This window comes from Marmota flaviventris, chromosome 4 (assembly GCF_047511675.1).
Source record: "Marmota flaviventris isolate mMarFla1 chromosome 4, mMarFla1.hap1, whole genome shotgun sequence".
In the NCBI taxonomy this organism is placed as follows: Eukaryota; Metazoa; Chordata; class Mammalia; order Rodentia; family Sciuridae; genus Marmota; species Marmota flaviventris.
Genome location: NC_092501.1, coordinates 45,229,145 through 45,248,418, shown reverse-complemented (window position 1 = coordinate 45,248,418; position 19,274 = coordinate 45,229,145). Strand labels below are relative to the sequence as shown.

General features: G+C 55.3%; 1 protein-coding gene across 8 annotated transcripts in view; it reads left to right on the top strand.

Annotated features, from left to right (window-relative positions):
* Zmiz1 (zinc finger MIZ-type containing 1) overlaps positions 1-18,902 on the top strand; it is a 219,662-nt gene extending 200,760 nt beyond the window's left edge. For 7 of the 8 annotated variants that reach the window (XM_071611135.1, XM_027931447.3, XM_071611134.1 and 4 more), the window contains 13 exons: positions 190-372; positions 1,924-2,001; positions 2,615-2,789; positions 3,180-3,321; positions 4,672-4,882; positions 6,079-6,184; positions 6,701-6,861; positions 7,869-7,936; positions 8,243-8,311; positions 8,708-8,952; positions 9,934-10,100; positions 13,536-13,799; positions 15,170-18,902. In XM_071611135.1, coding sequence (XP_071467236.1) covers positions 190-372; positions 1,924-2,001; positions 2,615-2,789; positions 3,180-3,321; positions 4,672-4,882; positions 6,079-6,184; positions 6,701-6,861; positions 7,869-7,936; positions 8,243-8,311; positions 8,708-8,952; positions 9,934-10,100; positions 13,536-13,799; positions 15,170-15,277 — 1,977 coding nt within the window. In that variant the 3' untranslated portion in view covers positions 15,278-18,902. The remainder of the gene's footprint in view (positions 1-189; positions 373-1,923; positions 2,002-2,614; positions 2,790-3,179; positions 3,322-4,671; positions 4,883-6,078; positions 6,185-6,700; positions 6,862-7,868; positions 7,937-8,242; positions 8,312-8,707; positions 8,953-9,933; positions 10,101-13,535; positions 13,800-15,169) is intronic. The other variant, XM_071611136.1, reaches the window with a different exon arrangement.
* Positions 18,903-19,274: the final 372 nt, after the last annotated feature.

The window sequence follows — 19,274 nt, the reverse complement described above, 5'->3', positions numbered from 1 at the left end:
CAGATGTCAAGGCAAGAAGAGGCTCGGCCTCGTTGGGTTCAGCCTTTCCTCTCTACCAGGCAGGCCATTTCAGGGTAGAAGGACAGCAGGGTCCGTGGTCGGGAGGTAGGCCTGGTCCCGGCATTGGAGTGAGGAGCTTGGCTACAAAACACTGGTGACCTCTCCCCTCTCCTTTTCCTGCCACCACAGCCCAACTATGGAAACCAGCAATACGGACCAAACAGCCAGTTCCCCACCCAGCCAGGCCAGTACCCCACCCCCAATCCCCCACGGCCACTCACCTCTCCCAACTACCCTGGGCAAAGGATGCCGAGCCAGCCCAGCACCGGGCAGTACCCGCCCCCCACGGTCAACATGGGGCAGTATTACAAGGTGAGTCCCGCCACCTCCAGGCATCCCACTACCCACCTAACATTCATATCCTCAACCTCACTGGTGACATGAGGGCTGCATGAGTCCCCCCAAAACACCAGAGGGCAGGGTGGGGGCGGTTCTGGTTTTCTGGGTCTGCTCAGAGCTGTTTCAGTGGCCAGGAAGTCAGACTGGCCTCTCTCTTGCTCCTGTTCTTTTGTGTGTGTGTGTGTGTGGTGCTGGGGATTGAACCCAGGCCTTGTGCATGCAAGGCAAGCACTCTACCAACTGAGCTATATCCCCAGCCCCTTGGTTCCTGTTCTTATGGGTTTAGATGATGGCTTTCCTGCTCATAAATGGCACACACAAGATAATAACAATAAGGAAATGCCTTTTTCAAAAGAAAACTATACAGTCTGACTATATTAACATTTTATTCTAAACTTTGTCTCTCTGCATGCAAATGGGCACCAACACATTATAAAACTCTTATTACAGCTGTGATCTTTTTGTTTCTTGGTACTGGGGGTTGAACCCAGGGCCCTACACATACTTGGCAAGTGCTCTACCCCTGAGCTACATTCTCAGCCTTTCTTATTTTTTATTTCGAGACAGGGTCTTACTAAATTGCTCAAGCTGGCCTCATACTTGTGACCTTCCTGCCTCAGCCTCCCAGGTAGCTGGGATTACAGACATAAGCCACTGTTCCCAGCTACACTTAAAATTTTGCATCTTTTTTTTTTTTAAACCTAATCTGAGTTAATAAGCATACTACCTATTGCTATAGTGTCTCTGTTACTCTCACTTTTCTTTTTCTTTTCTGTGTGGGTTTTTGGGTTTTTTTTTTTTTTTTTTTGGTTTTGTTTGGTTTGTTTGTTTTGGTACCAGGGTTGGAACTTAGGGATGCTTAACCACGGAGCCATAACCCAGCCCTTTTTATATTTTATATTGAGATAGTTTTGCTACGTTGCTTAGGGCCTCACTAAGTTGCTGAGGCTGGCCTTGAACTTGTAATCCTCCTGCCTCAGCCTCCCAAGCCGCTAGGATTACAGGCATGTGCCATCGCGCCTGGCTCATTCTTACTTTTCACAGTTGCCTAATACTCCAACAATCTCACCCTGATTTACTACTCTCCCCCTCTGTTGGATGTTTGTGTTATTTCTGATTTTTCACTTTTGAAATAATACTATGATAAACCTCTTCAGGCATCCAGACTTTTCCTTCCGGATTTTTATAAAATACATTCTCAGGCGTGAAGAAGACGTCACTATTTTGCATTTACTTGCCAAAGAACCGTGCCAGCGTACGCGGCCATCTGCCACGTGGGTTTACCATTTTTGCTCTGACTTCAGCAGCGCTGGTGTTGCTATTTTGCTGGGCTCTTTTGCTAAATTAGTCACTATGGATGTAGGGGGCAGAACTCGGTCCCTGGAGGACGCCCTGCTCCGCCCTCCTTCCCGCCCAGGCAGAGCCTCCTCAGCATCCCCTTGTTCTCCAGGCAGTCTCCAGCGCCGTCAGAAGGCAGCGCGCTCCTGCCTCCCACTCCTACCATTGCTTCTCTTGTTTTAACAGCCAGAACAGTTTAATGGACAAAATAACACCTTCTCGGGGAGCAGCTACAGTAACTACAGCCAAGGGAATGTCAACAGGGTATGTTCCCATTGAGTCTTCAGACCTCTCCCTCGGGCAGCAGGAGGATCCAGAGGTCCTCGCTAGGCTGAGAGGGCAGTGTCCACGGGTGGGGGATACACCTACAGGTCATCTGCTTTGGGGCCCAGATGCCCACAGCTCTATGTGGGTGAGCCGAGGAGGATTGTGGGTCTGAGAGGGAACAAGGCGAGGACTGAGAGGAGAAGGGCTCCTGGGGACGGGGATCTCCATGGGTTGGGGCTGGGGGATGTGGCCTCAAGTCGTGATGTGGGAAGGCGGCCTGGCCGGTCCCAGCTCTCCTCTCCTCCCAAGGTAGATTAGACACGTGACCTGTTACCGTGAGCCTCAGTGTCCCCATTTGTCAAATGGGTGTGGAAATCTGCATTCTCCTGGCACTGAAGCAGCTCATGGGGTGAGATCAGATGAAGGGTGGGGTATGCTCTTCCAGGGAGAGCGGAGTCCATAGGAGACAGTGGTTTCCTGGGAGACTCCTCTACTGGAGGGAGTGAGTGGTCACCCTCGTAGGCCCTGGAGAATGTGGGGCTGTGTCCACAGCCAGGTCCTTTCCTTCCCTGTGACCCTATATCTTACCTGTGGTTTCTCTTCCTTCCAGCCTCCCAGGCCAGTTCCTGTGGCAAATTACCCACACTCGCCCGTTCCAGGGAACCCCACGCCCCCCATGACCCCTGGGAGCAGCATCCCTCCCTACCTGTCCCCCAGTCAAGATGTTAAACCGCCCTTCCCACCTGACATCAAGCCAAATATGAGCGCTCTGCCGCCACCCCCAGGTGAGGACCCCGCAGTCTCCTCTCCAGTCATTTTTACCTGGGAGCTCCCCAGTAGGCTAGGAGTAGGGGGCTTGGAAGTTGGGCTGTCCACCCACCTGGGTGGCCAAAGGCTGGGGAGGAGGCCAGGAGGAGGAGCCTAAAATTCCGGAGCAGGAGGCCCAGGGGAGAAGACGGAATACATGGGAGGGCACAGGTGGGCTCCCTGGTTCCCTGGTGTGTACTTGGTCACAGCCCAGCTTCTGGGGTTCTGTGGCCCAGCCCCAAGTTCTTCTGAGCTAGCAACCCAGGCGGTTTCACGGGGATGAGTCCCACCCAAGGCCCCAGAGCCTATGCCACTGTTCCCGTGGCAGCCAGGGGCCTGTGGCTCATCTGGCCCCTGTCCCTGCCCAGCCAACCACAATGACGAGCTGCGGCTCACGTTCCCTGTGCGGGATGGCGTGGTGCTGGAACCCTTCCGCCTGGAGCACAACCTGGCTGTCAGCAACCACGTGTTTCACCTGCGGCCCACGGTCCACCAGACGCTCATGTGGAGGTGAGTGTAGCAGGGCGCGGCCCAGGTGGGATGGGGGAGCTCCCACAGCGCCACAGACTGCCCCGGGCCCGGTGTGGCCTTGCGTGGGTGGTAGCAGCAGCTTCCTGCCACCTTCACCTGTTCAGCATCATTGATTGGGCCCTGCCCTGTGTGAGGCTCTGGGGAGGTCCTGGGACACTCACAGTGGCCCAGGGGCTGGAAGCAGCTATCACTTACCCAGGTCCTGAGTGTGGGGGAGACTGCTCACCCATAAAGGTGGCTGAGAAGGAGGCTGTCCAGGGTGAGGCCCTAAGTTGGCAAGAGGGAAAAAGCAGTCAAGAATTTGAACTTGGCTCACGTGGCCAGACCCTCAAATGTAGAGATGAGGCTGGAACTGATGGGAGGCTGGGCAAGGGGTTGACCACTGGGCATGACTGCCACTCACACGGGGAACTCAAGTATGGAGTCTAGGCACCCCTTCCTGGGCCAGGCCCTGTGTTCACGACCTGCTGTGACCTTGGGTGGTGACATTGCTTTCCCCTTTGGCAGCTGAGGAAATGAGGCTAGAGAAGTGCTTTAATGGGTGGGATTTCTCAGGGCCAGCAAGTCACAGAGCTGAGACTTGGGCCTGGGTCTCTGGATGCCAGAACCAGCCTGTACCCTCTACCCCTGGGTCCTTCATCCTCAGGCACGGCTCCCTCATTCTGTCTCTCCCTTCTTGGGACTAGACAGCTGCCCAGTGAGCATCCTGGAGATGGGTCTCTGCTCTGGGCACATGCACACTTCCACAATCACTCGTAGACTTCTACACTTCCACACTCACTCATAGACTTACACACTTCCACACTCACTCATAGACTTACATACCTTGCTATTCTGTGAGTGTGTGGGCATTCAGGACACAGGAGCTGGGACACTCATTCAGGGGGACCAAGACTTTCAACCCATGGGCAGACCTAGGTGGGCCCTTGTTTACCCATACTTTGTACCCGGAAGCCCCGTGTGGAAGGCTGCTCCCCTGATTGGCCTGGAGATGGGTGTAACCACCTCACACTCGCTCTTGTCAATAGCGTCTGTCCTTTAGGCCCTCTGTCTTTGTTGTGAGGTATTGGGAGTCACCCTTTTAGGGAGCAGGGACCAGGTAGCTAGTAGCCAGAGCTGCGAGCGTGGACGGAGTGCCAGTGCTATGTGGGAATGGTAGGCCTCGGCGGGGGTGGGTTTTGACTGGAGACGGGATCTCCAGGATGAGCGAGGAAGTAGTCAGGCAGGGAAACGGGCAGCAGCGGGATTCAGGTCCTGCAGGACTCAGGGGTGATGGTAGTTTGGAGGCACCAGGGTGCCTCACAGAGCTGACCTGAGTCCTGCCCCCAGGTCTGACCTGGAACTGCAATTCAAGTGCTACCACCACGAGGACCGGCAGATGAACACCAACTGGCCCGCCTCGGTGCAGGTCAGTGTCAACGCCACGCCCCTCACCATCGAGCGTGGGGACAACAAGACCTCACACAAGCCGCTGCACCTCAAGCATGTGTGCCAGCCGGGCCGCAACACCATCCAGATCACCGTCACCGCCTGCTGCTGTGTGAGTGTACAGTGGGGCGGGGCACGTGGGATCCCCGGGTCCCCTCCAGCTACGTCCTGGGTTGCTGTTCTCCATCCCCACAGCTGTCAGAGTGATCGAAGCCACTGTGCTCTGATCTCAGACTCAGCCTCCCCCCTCCTTTTTTTTTTAATATTTATTTTTTAGTTGTAGTTGGACACAATATCTTTATTTTATTTATTTATTTTTATGTGGTGCTTTGCACTTGCTAGGCAAGCGCTCTACAGTTGAGCCACAACCCCAGCCCCAGCCTCTTCCCCTTTTATACTCCACTCTGTCCACATATCTCCACCTTATTCCTCAGGTTCCTCTAGCCACCTGCACCCCTCTTCTGTGAAGTCTGGTGCATCCCTCAAAGCCAGGGCCTGCACTCACCTCATCTGTATGAGAGTTTCATATTCTAACCACCTTTTCCCCCAGACCCACCTCCACTAAGTCCAGAGTTAACTGTCCTTCTCCACCATCCCTGTTGTCATGGAGGGGTGTGTGCCACACTTGTGAGAACTTGTCCCTCCAGCCTAGGAGTCACTGATCTGGGACCATGACTGAGCCATGCTTTCCTGGAGATCGGGGCTGGCACATGGGGTGTACTGGGGCAGCTTGCATGGGGTGAATCGCATGCTCTGCTTTCCTGGTCTCCCTGAAGACCCAGGAGAAGAGAGGCTCTGGTTCTGCGCTTGCGAGCACAGGAGCACTAAGGCCACAGAGCTGCGAATCACAGGACTAGGGGAGCTAGGCAAGGACATTCCTCTATCAGTGTGAGGAGGCTGGGTGGACAGTCCTGGACGGCGGCCTGGAGGAGGGAAAGCCCATCGCCCTGGGACAGGAAGGGTTGAAGACGCAGGATGGGAAGCAGTATGGGATAGGGGTGTGTAGAAAGCCAGCTGGGTTCCATTCCTGATGCCACGTGTCCGATAAGTTCTTCCACCTTGTCGACATGGAAAAGAGACAGCCATGAGAGTGGTGACCCCAGCCTCAGGCCCCAGTCTTGCAAGTCCCAGAATACACTGACTATTCTCGGGCTCTGTCCCTGGTCCTGGGGGACCCTCTCCTAGAGATGCAATACCATGAGATCTCAAAAGTCTGGGCCTTGGCAACAGAGGCTGTAGAAGCTACTGGTGGGGCAGGGCTGGGGACAGCGGGCGGGGACTGAGCGGGCTTCCTGCTTTCTCCTGCAGTCCCACCTCTTCGTGCTGCAGCTGGTGCACCGGCCTTCTGTGCGCTCCGTGCTGCAAGGCCTCCTCAAAAAGCGCCTCCTACCTGCAGAGCACTGCATCACGAAAAGTGAGTGGGTGTTGGGTGGGCACAGGAGTGACAGCCTGCAGCTGGGAGGGGGTCCTGTCCTGGGGAGAGCCCCAGGCAGGGGGGTGTAGACGGCCCCTCCTCCTCTAGTATTGCTCTTCACACTACCACCTTGTGCCATCGTCCGTTTCCGTTTCCATACTCCAGAATCAAGTGCACAGGCGCCTGAGGGGCTTTTGTTGTTGTTGTTGTTGTTGACCCAGTAAATCAGAGAAGTGCCAGATGGTTTCTGAGCTTTGCAGAAAGTCCCCCATTGCTAGCCAAGGCCGATCCTGTTCTGCAGAGACTGGGGAGCTGCAGGTCCCTACCTTGGGCATGAGCACTCCCACGTGTCACTCTGGGAGGCTGCTATTCCTCATTGCTGGGCAGCAGGACTCCTGAAAGAATGAGTTCCATTCTCCAGTGCTTGGGGGGCAGGGAGGACCCAGGGCGTGTTCAGGTGTGTGTGCTGACCCGTCCCCTGGGCCCCCTCAACCACCTGTGCCTCCCACCCCACAGTCAAGCGGAACTTCAGCAGCGTGGCTGCCTCCTCGGGCAACACCACCCTCAACGGGGAGGACGGCGTGGAGCAGACGGCCATCAAGGTATCTCTGAAGTGCCCCATCACATTCCGGCGCATCCAGCTGCCTGCCCGAGGCCACGACTGCAAACACGTCCAGGTGAGCCTTCCCAGGGCAGCTCTAAGACAAGCACCTGGAGCGGGCAGGGGTGGCGAGGGGCCCACAGAGCCTGTCTCTGACCCCCAAGGACGCCGTCAGCAGCTTCCTTCACTAACTCCTGCAGCCATCATTTATGCTTGGGGCACCCTTTCTGCCAAGTCAGGGCCTGGGTCCCCAGGGCTACAGGATCAGGGTGAGAGAGTCCTTATCCTAGCAGATGGTAGATCGGACTGGGAATCCTGCCAGGATACCACCGCTGGCCCAGGACCTGAGAGCAGGGACACCTCTGCCTGGTGAGCTGCTGTGTCCAGGGCCTTGCCTCAAGCAGGCCCTCAGGAGAGGGCATGAGGGATTGTCACAGTCCAGGTAGGCTGTGACAGAGCTCTAGAAGCATGTGGACAGTCCAGGCTGGGAGAGATTCATTGTGTAGGGACTGCTCAGGCAAGGTCTCCCAGAAGAGGGGTGAGGAGCCAGCCCATAAGGGCATGCTAAGTGGCACTGGGCCGTCGCCTGGCACCCTGTGGTCAAACATGACTGGTCCCAAGGGCTGCACCAGGGAACAGGAGCCTCCCTCCTTCTGAGAGAACGTTGAGTGTGATGGATGTCCTGGTCACTTTGTTTATCTGACCAGCCGGGTGGATGGATGTGATCAGAGCTGCCCTCAGTGTCTGGGCTGGACTAGAAGGGTGGTCAGAGTCCACACTGCCCTTGTCCTCACTGAGAGGCTTTCACAGGGCAACCTGGCTGGGATGTGGGGCCAGGAAGCCATCTCAAAGGGGGTGAGGTAGGGTCATTTGGAGCATGGGGAGGGGGTGTGAAGGGTGCCAGGCAGAGGGACTAGGGGCTGGTTCACATGCAAACAAGGTTGGCATGCCTTTCGCTACACCCTCTGCCTGTCCTCATCCCTGGTAGGGCAGTCTTCCAAGCCTCCCCGAGGTGCACAAGGCAGCTTCTGATAGGCCTCGCCTCAACATTTGTCTGTCTATTGTCTGTCCCCACTTCTGCAGTGCTTTGACCTGGAGTCCTATCTACAATTGAATTGTGAGCGAGGGACCTGGAGGTGTCCTGTGTGCAAGTGAGTGATGACTGTCCTGGCAGAGAATTCCCCCACGGGGCTGCAAAGGGGAGGAGCGCCCTCTCCCTCTGGCTGTCCCCCTTCTTTGGGCTCCAGCCACTTTCACCTGCCAAAAAGCAAAACAGAACCAAAGCCCAGCAGAGGAGCTTGGGTTCCATGGGCTCTGCAAGAAACCTTTGTCACAGGGCCGCCTCCTGTGTAGCAGCAGCAGGGGTGGGATTGGGTGGGCACGGATGGGGCCAGGCAGCTGTGTCCCGCTTCCTTGAGCCCAGGAGCTAAGGCCAAGGCCCTTCTCTCCTCTTCCAGTAAAACTGCTCTGCTGGAGGGCCTGGAGGTGGATCAGTACATGTGGGGGATCCTGAACGCCATTCAACAGTAAGTGGTCTCTGGCTGGACTGTGGCCAGGATTGGGGGACTGGGGGCGGGGAGGAGAGGGAGGGTGCAGGTAGCAACGATCACGTCCCTGGTCAGACAGACAGAACCCTGACCACATCCCTGACCTCTCTGTAACTTTACCTTGGGAATTTCTGGACCTGGGTCAAATGAATGTTCCAACATGTTCTGAGGGGACAGAACTAGCCAGGGCAGGAAGCTGGCAGTACCCCCACAGCAGCTCCTTGGGTGGCAGGCCTTGAGGCCCCAGGCCAGCCACTCGTCTCCCTAGCCTCAGTCTCCACATCTCCCAGAGCTGTCAACATCCCCACCGTGCGTGAAATGGGACAGGAGGCTTTGCACCCCGTAGCCTCAGCTCTGATCCCCTTGCTCCCACAGCTCTGAGTTTGAAGAGGTCACCATTGACCCCACATGCAGCTGGCGGCCAGTGCCCATCAAGTCAGACCTACACATTAAGGACGATCCTGATGGCATCCCTTCTAAGCGGTTCAAGACCATGAGCCCCAGCCAGATGATCATGCCCAACGTCATGGATATGATTGCAGCCCTGGGCCCTGGCCCATCCCCCTACCCACTCCCACCTCCCCCCGGGGGCACCAACTCCAACGACTACAGCAGCCAAGGTAGGTGATGCCAGACGAGGTGGGGGAGCCCCGAGTCCAGTGGGGACACAGAAGTTCTATGCTGATAGCAGCAGGTGCAGAGGGGAAGGTGAAGAGGCAGAGGTGACATACCTCCAAACAGGAATCCTAAAATCACTGGACTTGGAGGGGAGGGTAGCCAAAGCCCAAGGCCTCAGAGCCATTATCCTGTTGCCTCCCTCAGACCCTTCTATGTTTTTCTGTGACATCTCTTATTGTCCCTGTCCCTCCAACTCTTCACTCTCCCAGGACAGAGTCCGGGTACCTGGATCCCAGGGCCTTTGACTACCCAGGTCACCATCACTGGCTCTTACTCCCTGCTGGCCAGATTACACTTCACCCCTACTGATTGCTACTTGGTCCAAAAAATATCCCACCCCAAAAATCAGAGGGTGGAATCTCCCTAACCAGGATCCCTGATCTTAGGTCCCCAGGACTGCTGGGTGATTAGCAGCCCAGAGACATTAGCCCACCTGGTTCATGTCCCATGGCTTGTTGAGGACTCCAGTGTGCCAGCATGCTGATCCTCTGAGCTTCACCCTCATCATGTGGAAGAGGGTGTGGTGACTGAAGAAGCTGGACCGCTGTCCCCTCTCATGTCACTTTGAGCCTGGTACATTTGGAGGCTTTGTGGACTTGGCAAAAGAACCTCTGGGCTTTGGTCTTCCCATTATGAAATATGGCCATCAGGAGGAACCACTCAAACTTGGCCTTGTGCCATGTCCCCCTTCTCCAGCTCTGCCTCTCATCCACAGTAGAGGAGCACATGCCCCAGAACACCCTGTCCCACCAGAGGAGGCGTCTTTGCTGCTCCATTGTGCAGCCCAGAAGTGTAAGGCTGCAGGAGCCTTGCTAGCCTCATGAGGGGCAAGGACTTGACTTTTACCTTTACTCTCTCCATTCCTTGGGGGTGGCCACCACCGTGCTGGGTGACCCCATGTCCCCATCTCATTCTTTCCCCAGGCAACAACTATCAGGGCCATGGCAATTTCGACTTCCCCCATGGGAATCCTGGCGGGACATCCATGAATGACTTCATGCACGGGCCCCCCCAGCTCTCCCATCCCCCGGACATGCCAAACAACATGGCTGCCCTCGAGAAACCCCTCAGTCACCCCATGCAGGAAACTGTGAGTACCTCTTCCTTCCCCAACCCTCCCCACTGCCCAGTGGTTCAGGCCGCACTCCAGCTTGTTTGGAGCTGTCTAGGACAAGGCTCCCCTTGGGAATTTCCTGATGTTCGTACCCTGGTTCCTTCCTTGGCAAAGGGGAAAACCAAGAATTGGGCCTGGTGGCTCAGAAGGGAATAAGGGGCCTGATGTGGTTCATCTGCATCCGTGGACTTGACTGTTTCATCTAGAATTTGGATTTTCTGGAAATTGACGAAGCTCCAGGCTCCTAGTTACATACACAGTGTACTTGGGCGATCACGCACACACATGCACACATACCACTACCTACCTCTCTCTCCTTCTCTTTCTTTCTGCCTCCCTCTCTCCCCCGACACCCCTTTGCACATAATTTCAGCCACCTAGAATTTGGTCCCAAACCCAGGCACCTATTACCCAAGGGTCTGAATCTTCAGGATGTCATTACAAAAGACAGTGCTAGGAAATCTGACTGCCCTAGGAGTCTGTGCTCCTCATCCTGTTTCACGATGATTAACACATAGCCCAAATAGCTGGGGAAGCCTCTCTGGGGCAAGGGATCCCATGCTACCCAAGACCTATCCTTCCTGTAGCCCTGACAGCAGTGGTTGGAGACCCAGTTGTCCGCAAGGGTTCTCATCTAGAGAGTGCTGGATTCTCCTCTGTTTAGCAAATGTTTCCTGAGGCATGCTCTTCGTCAGTCTTGTGCCAATTGTAAGCAAGACAGACCCCTGGACATGGTGGCACATACATTTAATTCCAGCCATTCAGGAGGCTGGGACAGAGGATCACACATTTAAAGCCAACCTGGGCAACTTAGTGAGACCCTCTCTCAAAAGGAAATTATTAAATTATTAGCTCAGTGGTAGAGCACTTACCTAGCATGTGCGAGGCCCCTGGATTCAATCCCCAGTACTAAAAACAGGGGCCTTGTGCTCATGGAGCACAATTTCTGCAGCCTCCACAGTGGAGGAAGAATGATTAGAGTTTTGCAGAAACTGCAGCTGGAAAACTTAAGTAGCTTGACCGAGGCCTCAGTTACTCTGCTCTCTCACCTTGGGGAGGACAGGCAGTTGCCAAAGAACATACCAGCCAGTTAGAAGGTCTGGGGTCTCAACAGTACATGGCAGCAGGGTTTGGGGGCACCTACATTTAATTGGTCATGCTAGTCCTCTGATCTTCTGTCACTTGACCTACAAGAAAGGGGCCTCTGGCTTGTGCTGTTCCACATGCCTAACATGGAATTAGCTCTGCCCCTGGGCCAGAGGCTTTCCTTGTGGGCTAGAGGCTGTCCTGTGGGTAAGAGGCTTCCTGGATTCTCAGAGAGTCTGAATGTTAACTCCTCTGCATGGGGCTTCCAACTTCTAGGGGCTTCTCTCCTTTCTTGGCTCTGCTTCCCAGGACCTCAGCAGTCTGCACCCAGGAGACACCCAGATCACACTTCCACACACACCACACATCCCAAGCCGTACGCGTCCTGTCCCTGGGAGATGGCAGTGGGAAGGCCATATGCTCTCCTGTCTTCTGTTAGCCGTGTCACTGGCATTTTGTGCAGGGGGACCTGAGCCTGTGAGTTGACTTCAGAGCCCCCCAGGGATGCTCCTTTGTTTCTGGCCTATCACTAGAAGGCAAGCAGACCCAGAAGCACAGCTGTACTAGGTGCGGTGAGCAGTCACAGGTCAACTCCCAGCACACCTGCATGACTAGAGGTAGCCAGTCCACCCTCCTCCCTCCACTGCATGCCGGGACTGGCTAGACAGCTCCCACCAGGTGCTGATGTGCCCAAGGACTTTCCCTTGCCAGGTTAAGGTTGACAGGTGTATTAGCAGGACTCAGAGAACACCTGGCCCTCCAGGCTCTGAGATATTCCAGTCCATATCAGGGTCAAGAGGAACAGCTGTGTCAGAAGATCCAGGGACCATCTGTCCAGAACAGGGCTATTTACAGGAATATGGAGCCCCTTCCTGCTGCCCGAGAATGGACACTGCGGGGCATCTTCCAGGGTGGGTTGAGTGAGAACCCCACACTGGTCTCTCACTGACAGCTGTAGTGGCCCGTTCCTCCATTTTCTTCCTCAAGTCATCCCACATGTGGCTTCTCCAAGGTCCCCAAACCCCATGGTCGTGTGGTTATCCCCTATTTTCAGGGTGGGGGCTGGAAGAGCACTGTGCTGTCCCACGTCGTATTGGGGTGCGGCTCCATATCCCCAGAAGAAAAGCCACCTGGACTGTGGGCCGAGGCCAGCCCACAGCAGAAGTGGGTAACAACCCTCAGCAGAAACAGGAAGAAGAACTAGGGTCTGGGGAAGACCAGGGGTAGCGTGACTACTGTTTGCAAACTCAGAACTGCTTTTCTGTGTGGCCCAGAAGATGGGGCCAGGGACGGAGAGAGGGCCCAGAAGACTAAGAAAACATGTGGTCACCGGGCTGCCTGTTCCAATTGGCAGCACATAAGTGGGGCTGCGGGCCCTGTGGGGGTGTTTAGAGTGGGGATAAGGGCATGGGCTCAACATTCAGAGCCTTCCCCAGGCCTTCCGCTCTGAGGAAGGGCCTGCTTGGAACAACAGACAGACTAGCAGGGTACATGTTTCAATCTTACCTACCCACCTATCTGCAGACAACCCATTTTTTGGTGCTTATGCTTGCTAAAGAATTACCTAGATCTGTTAGAGACAACTCCGGGCTCAACAAGGCTTGGAGGTGCCTGGCCTTCTCAGTGTCTGGTACTTGCTGACGAGGGGGTTGGCCAGGAAGAAGGGCCCAGCAATGTGCTGAGATGCCCCTGGTCACCCAAGTTCCCACCTTGCTCTACCCTTTGATGTCACACCGAGTTCCATCCTTGGAGGCAGGCAGGGTGCATTGTCTTCATGCCCAGCCTTGCCCCTTTCCTGGGCCTACTTGGGGGGTGCAGCCCCGGGCCTGAGCTGCACGCCTGCCCCATGCTATGTGTCTGCGTCTGCTCTCTGCTGCCCTGGCCCTGGGAGGCCTGCACCGCGCTGCCGGCAGCACCACTTGCCTCCCCGCTCCCCAGAAACATGCCCATTTTGCTTCTTCATTCTGCCCTTGCTGTTGTTCGTTGTGATGGTGTCTGGGTTGGGGAGGCCAAGGGGTTCGGAGGGGCCTGGGCCTGTTCTCAGCATCTGCGCCTGTCTCAGCCTTTCGGGGCTGCATGCAGCCTGAGAGGCCCGGTCCCCTGCCTTCCTCTCCGCGGCCTCCCTGGCTGGCAGTTTCAGGGGAGGACAGGGTTTTTGTTTGTTTTTCTGCCCCCTCCCACCAACAACCATTCAGCCTTGTGAGGGGCAGCTTTGTTTGGGGGTTGTTATTTCCCTGGTTTGTTTGGTTTTCATTTTCTCCAGGCATCTCGTGGCTGTTCCTCGTCACCTCACCTTTCTTTCTCCTGCTCTCTCCTCCTCCACAGATGCCACACGCTGGCAGTTCTGACCAGCCCCATCCCTCCATACAACAAGGTTTGCACGTACCACACCCCAGCAGCCAGTCAGGGCCTCCATTACATCACAGTGGGGCTCCTCCTCCTCCTCCTCCTTCCCAGCCTCCCCGGCAGCCGCCACAGGCCGCTCCCAGCAACCATCCACACAGCGACCTGACCTTTAACCCCTCCTCAGCCTTAGAGGGTCAGGCCGGCGCGCAGGGAGCGTCCGACATGCCGGAGCCTTCACTGGATGTAAGTTGGGGTCACCATGCGCCTTGGCCTGGGGCCAGGCCTGGCACCGGGACCTGCCCGAGAGCAGGGGTGGGTGTTGAGGGCTCAAGGCCCCGGGTGGAAGAGGTGGGTGGGCGGTGGGTGGACCCCAGCCAGTCTGCCCTGGCTCCAGAACCAGGAAGCCCCACTAGGGGGAAGTGTCACCGAGAACCCCTGCTCCGCTGGCCCCTCCCCACAGTCCCCTTGACCACAGTCCTTCCACCCAGGTCCTTGCAGGTTCCCTTGGGGCCAGGGCTTTGGAGGCAGCACAGGAGGGTCCCTGCCCTTCTTCCCAACCTCCTCCCCTCACTTCCCCACCATGTTGAGCTTGCTGTTTCTGTGTCTGCACCCTCTCTGGCCTGAGGCACGGGAGGGGCTGGAGTGACAGGGCCCTTCTGTCTGTCTTGCTGGTCTTGTCTGTCTGCAGTTTTCTTGTCCACGTGTTGTCCATTCCCTGCTTCCGCTTGCTCCATCGTTCACTCCAAGAGGCCCCTGTGTGGGGTGACAGAAGCTGGGGGGCAGGAAGATCAGCTTCACTATCAGGGTCACTATCAGGGGACAACTGAGGTTCAGGGGTCCCCCATCTTGAGGCCTAAACAGTTTGGATAATTAGGGTGGGACACGGAATGACTGAGGCTGAGCACTAGCTGGACGGACTGGCAGGTATGGGGCAGGACGCTTGCTGTTCTCATACCCGCCTTGGTTGCCGGGGGCAGTGACTGGCCTACACCTCTACGTCGGCGCTCCCCAGAGGAGGCCTGTCCTCTGCTCAGTGACACTTGTCCTCCACCTCCTGGGCCCACTGGGCAGCAGAGGCTTCGCAGTAGGTGGGACTCACTGTGCTGCCATCTTGGGTTCTCACCCAGACATAGGCCAGTGGGGGTGTCATGGTAGAGGGTAGGAGACAGTGGGCCACAGGCTTTTCTAGGAGGTCTGGGGAGAGGACCAGGGTGGTGAGCACTGCAGAGACCACTGGCCTTCCCACGGCCCACCTCCTGTGCTCACGTGTAAAGCCACGCGTGGCTTCTGCTGGGTGGCCATGTAACCTGCCCTGGGACTTCCCAGGGTGTAGGGCTGACGTATGTGCCTGAGAAGGACCAGCCCAGCCCAGCCCAGCCCAGGTCTCGGCAGTCCAGCTCCTCTGCCCTAGGCTTGAAATGAGCATGGACGAGGCCCAGTGGCCGGATGTGTGTGGGCAGCCAGAAGGCCACACTCAACACTGCTAGGTCCCTCTTTGGGCTAGGGTCTTGGGGGGCAGATGGAAGGGGAACAACCAGGCTGGCGGGCATCCCTGCACTCCCTCCCTGGGCCACTCCCAGTTAACACCTCATCTGGACTTCATTCTTTTCCAGCTCCTGCCGGAACTCACAAATCCTGACGAGCTCCTCTCTTATCTGGATCCCCCCGACCTTCCAAGCAATAGCAACGATGACCTCCTATCTCTCTTTGAGAACAACTGAAGGCCACCCCTCCACTGGGGCCATCCCTCCCCACTCTGCCTCCTACCCCGTCTGTCCCACACACTTTTCCACCCAGGAGCCCATGCCTCAGGCTGCCCCTCACAGGGACCACAGGCTTGAGAGTGAGCAGGGTGTACCCGGAAGGCCTGTGAGTCTGCAGCCCGTGTCTCCTGAATGCCCTGGGCAGGGGCCCATGCCCAGAGCAGGCCCCGGGATGACCCCCACTGAGGGGGGCCCGGCCCGGCAAGAGGCTTGTGCTGATGGCGGCTAAAGGTCCCTCTGTCTGTGCTGACTCCAGATGACCTTCCAGTGTCCCCAAGGGTTCTTCCACTTTCTAAACTGTAGCCCTGCCTCCCTGCTTCCCAGCCCAGAGCTTCCTGCAAGTGATTGGAGCCTGAGAGAAGGCCCCCAAAGACCTGGGGAACCCCAAACTTTGGAGAAGCAGTGACAGTCGGCAGCAGGGAGAATGGCCTGCCCACCACCACCCACCACAGAAAAGCACAAACCTCTGGGAAGGAGAACATCTCAGAGGCCAAAGGTCATCACTTTGGCCTCTGACCTCTAAGCCAAGATACCCTGTAAACTTTCTCAGAAAGCAGAGAAAAAGGACAAGATTCTGTGTCTGAGAGGGTCTGCCATTCCTGCTTGGGGACTGGTGGGAAAGGAGATCAGGGCCTCCCGGGAGACAGGACGAGGCATTGGAGGGTTTCACAACCTTTTGGACTCAGATCAAGGCCTAGCCTCAGCCTCAGAGGGCAGAGAGTGCACGCACACATGTGTGCACCCAACCCAAATGATTATGCCCCTGGAGGGGGGTGTGGGGTTGCCACCAGCCAGAGTCAAATCAGGCAGCCACTTACAACTCTGCTCCAAGCTACTCCCTGATTTGAGATGGCCACATGGAAAGTTCTGAAGTCACCTGGAGGAAAGGAAGATTGCACTTGGACAGCAAGCAGTTTCCCTCCACGTGTGCTGGTTCCTTCCTTCGGCCCATCTCCCGCCTCTCCAAGACTGTTCCATGGGACACCCACTTCCCTCTGTGTCCTCGTTCCAGTTGTCCAGCCAGACAGCAGTGGTAACCGGTGGAGAGGTGGGGCAGGCGCAAGGGCGGCTCGGGTGAGGCCTGCACTGGAGCTAGGCAGCAGGTAGCCAGTGCACCCGCATCTCTCCCCATGCTCAAAGCTGCCCCTGGTTCCAGCCCAGCCATCGCTGAGTGCACCTGGACAGCCCTGCAGGCAACTCACGGTGTGAGTGTCCGTGTGGCCGCCAGCCTGCTCTTGGCATCCCCCTCCACCCGCAGCTCGCCACACACTCCTGCTCCCTCTGGTCTTCCTCCACTGCTTCACTCCATCTGGCTTAGGTGTCCCCTGGGAGCTTGTCACATGTCCACTTTGTTCCAGGCTGATCTGTGCCCCTGAGCCTCATGGCGTGCGGGATGCTGGAGTGTCCCCTCACCTGGGTCCTAGCTATAAATTCTTGGCGCCCTTCTTGCTGCTGCCCAGGGCCCTTGCCTGCCCTCCCGTCCACTCTTGGTATCCTCATTTGCCATCAATCTCCCAGTCTCCCTCTGGGCGGTGGGTGGTCTCCAGCACTCTTCTGCGGATTATACCGGAAAGGTGGCCTCAGCTGTTGACTTGCAGTCACCGTACCAAATGGCACAAGGTTTTCTGTAGGAAAGCTGCCATCGCCCCCGCCCTTTTTCTTCCTTTGTCCCCGTTGTCGAGGTTTTTTCAAACAGTGTGTTGTTCAGTATGCAAATCAATTATTTTAAGAATCGCTTTTGTAAATATCTTTGTGAATATTTTAGTATTGTCTTTGATAATATTCAACATTTTCATGACCTGGTTATAGCCTTTGCTGGTGTTTTTAAAATACCTTGACTCAACAACAAAAACTCGAGTCCTTTTTTTTAAAAAAAAAAAAACAACAAACAACAAAAAAAAGAAACCAGGGCTATTTGTACAGATGAGGGACGGATAGAACGGGTGGCTAGGCTGGGAGTCGGAAGACTAGGCAGTTCACAGTTGAGAGCCATACCCAGTGGGCTTCTGGGTACAAGATCATGCCAGGTGGTGTTGTGGCCATCCCTGCACAGGGCCTGTGGCCTGGTGGGAGGCCATGGTCTAGGTTGGACCATTTGGAATGTTCACCTTCCGACAGACTGATAGAAGCCTGCCTTAGACGATCCTGCTTCCTGCCATGATCCTTTGCCCTGACAAGGCCTGGGACCCTGCTGGTCCTTTTCACTGCGTGCCAGATTCCGCCCACAGACCCATCCACAGCGTTAGTGGAGAAGCCGTAGATGTGCTGGCAGCGAGGCCTCCAGGCCCCTCTCCTGGCCATCTCTGGGCTGGACACCTCAGGCTGGTTTCCTAGGCCCCCTCCCAAGCAAGCCTCCACCAGCAAGTTCATTCAAGAGCTTCCTTGTGGACGGCACTGCCCGAAGCCCACCCTCCAGGGACATCCCCCTCCCACAGTAATTTTGGAGCTTGTCTTGGGTATGAGGGAGGAGCAACAACATCTGGGGCTGGCACTGTCCCTTAGTAGTGACCGATGCACATAAAAGCAACATCTGTAAGCAGAGGCAGGCCTGAGCTCTGGAAAGATATTTCCCTGATCCTTTCAGATGACAACTTGGAGCCATAAGTAACCTCAACAAAAGAAAAAAAAAAACAGGCCTCAGCAAGCCACGTTTCCATGATACGCATTGACCCACCCCATAGGCACGTTTCTGCCACCTCTCCGCAAAGATGGAGTGGGAGGCAGACGGAAAGAGCCCCCTGTGGGCCATCACCCCATCTTCTTGGTTTGAAGCTTTATCCATGTATCATGTTCCCTGTAGCCATTTTATTTTTGAAGAAACTTCTAATGCTTTCTCCCTAATGGAGGCCCTAACCCCGCCCCCCGCAGAGAGCTACAGGTCTGCTCCCAGCAGGCCTCGGGCCTGACCTGTCCAGACAGGGCAGCGTCAGCAGCAGCGACTCGAGGGACGTGTATATATGTAAATGAGAAATAGACACACGTCAGCAGATGCATTCATTTCTCTCGGAATGTGTATTGTTTTTATTTTTATTTTTTCTTTTACAAAACAAAACAAGAAAAAAAAAAGGCTTGGAACTCCATCTTAACGTGGAAAAACTAGATCCTGTTTGTTAGCGTTTGTGAGTTCTCCACATTTTGTCCCACTCATGTAATATACTCTGACCCTGTGTGGAAAGGCATTTTTGTTCTGTTTTGTTTTTATTTTACCTACATGTACTATTTAGCTTCAGTCTACTAGTCCTGCCACCTGTGTACTTTTTAGGGTGCTATGGAAATAATGAAAAGAAACGGGGGATTTCAGAAGAAAATTGTAACCAAATTCATACTTTGTATAATTTTTGATATCATGATCGCAGGTGATTCACACGTACACACATAAACACACCCACACGTGCAGCCTGAAGTGACTCCCACAGAAACCGTCATCGTCTCTGTACATCGTATGTACAATGCAATCATTTCATACTTTCAACTGGTCAGAAAAACTAATTGTGATTTCTAGTCTTGCAAAGCTGTATGTAGTTAGATGATGTGACAACCTCTAATATTTATCTAATAAATATGTATTCAGATGAAACCTGTATATTAGGTGTTCATGTGGTTATTTTGTATTTAAAGATCAAATTATTTGACTATTGCTAGACATTTCTATACTCTGTTGTAACACTGAGGTATCTCATTTGCCCATGTTAATTTTTTTCTAAATAAATTGACAAAAATGAAGGTTTTGGTGAATCAGCTATTTTGTGGCTGCCAAGGAGTGGTCTGGGTGTTCTGGCTGTTGTTTTTAAACCACTACCCCCGCCCTGTCACTCTGCACTCTGCTTTGGGTGTCAAGCTGGAAGAGCCCTGCAGGGGGCCCTGGGAGCTGTGGGCAAGTGAGTGCTCAGAGCCCTGTACCCTCACCTGCTTCTGGCAGGAACTTGTCTCCAGCAGGCCCTGATCCTGACAGGCA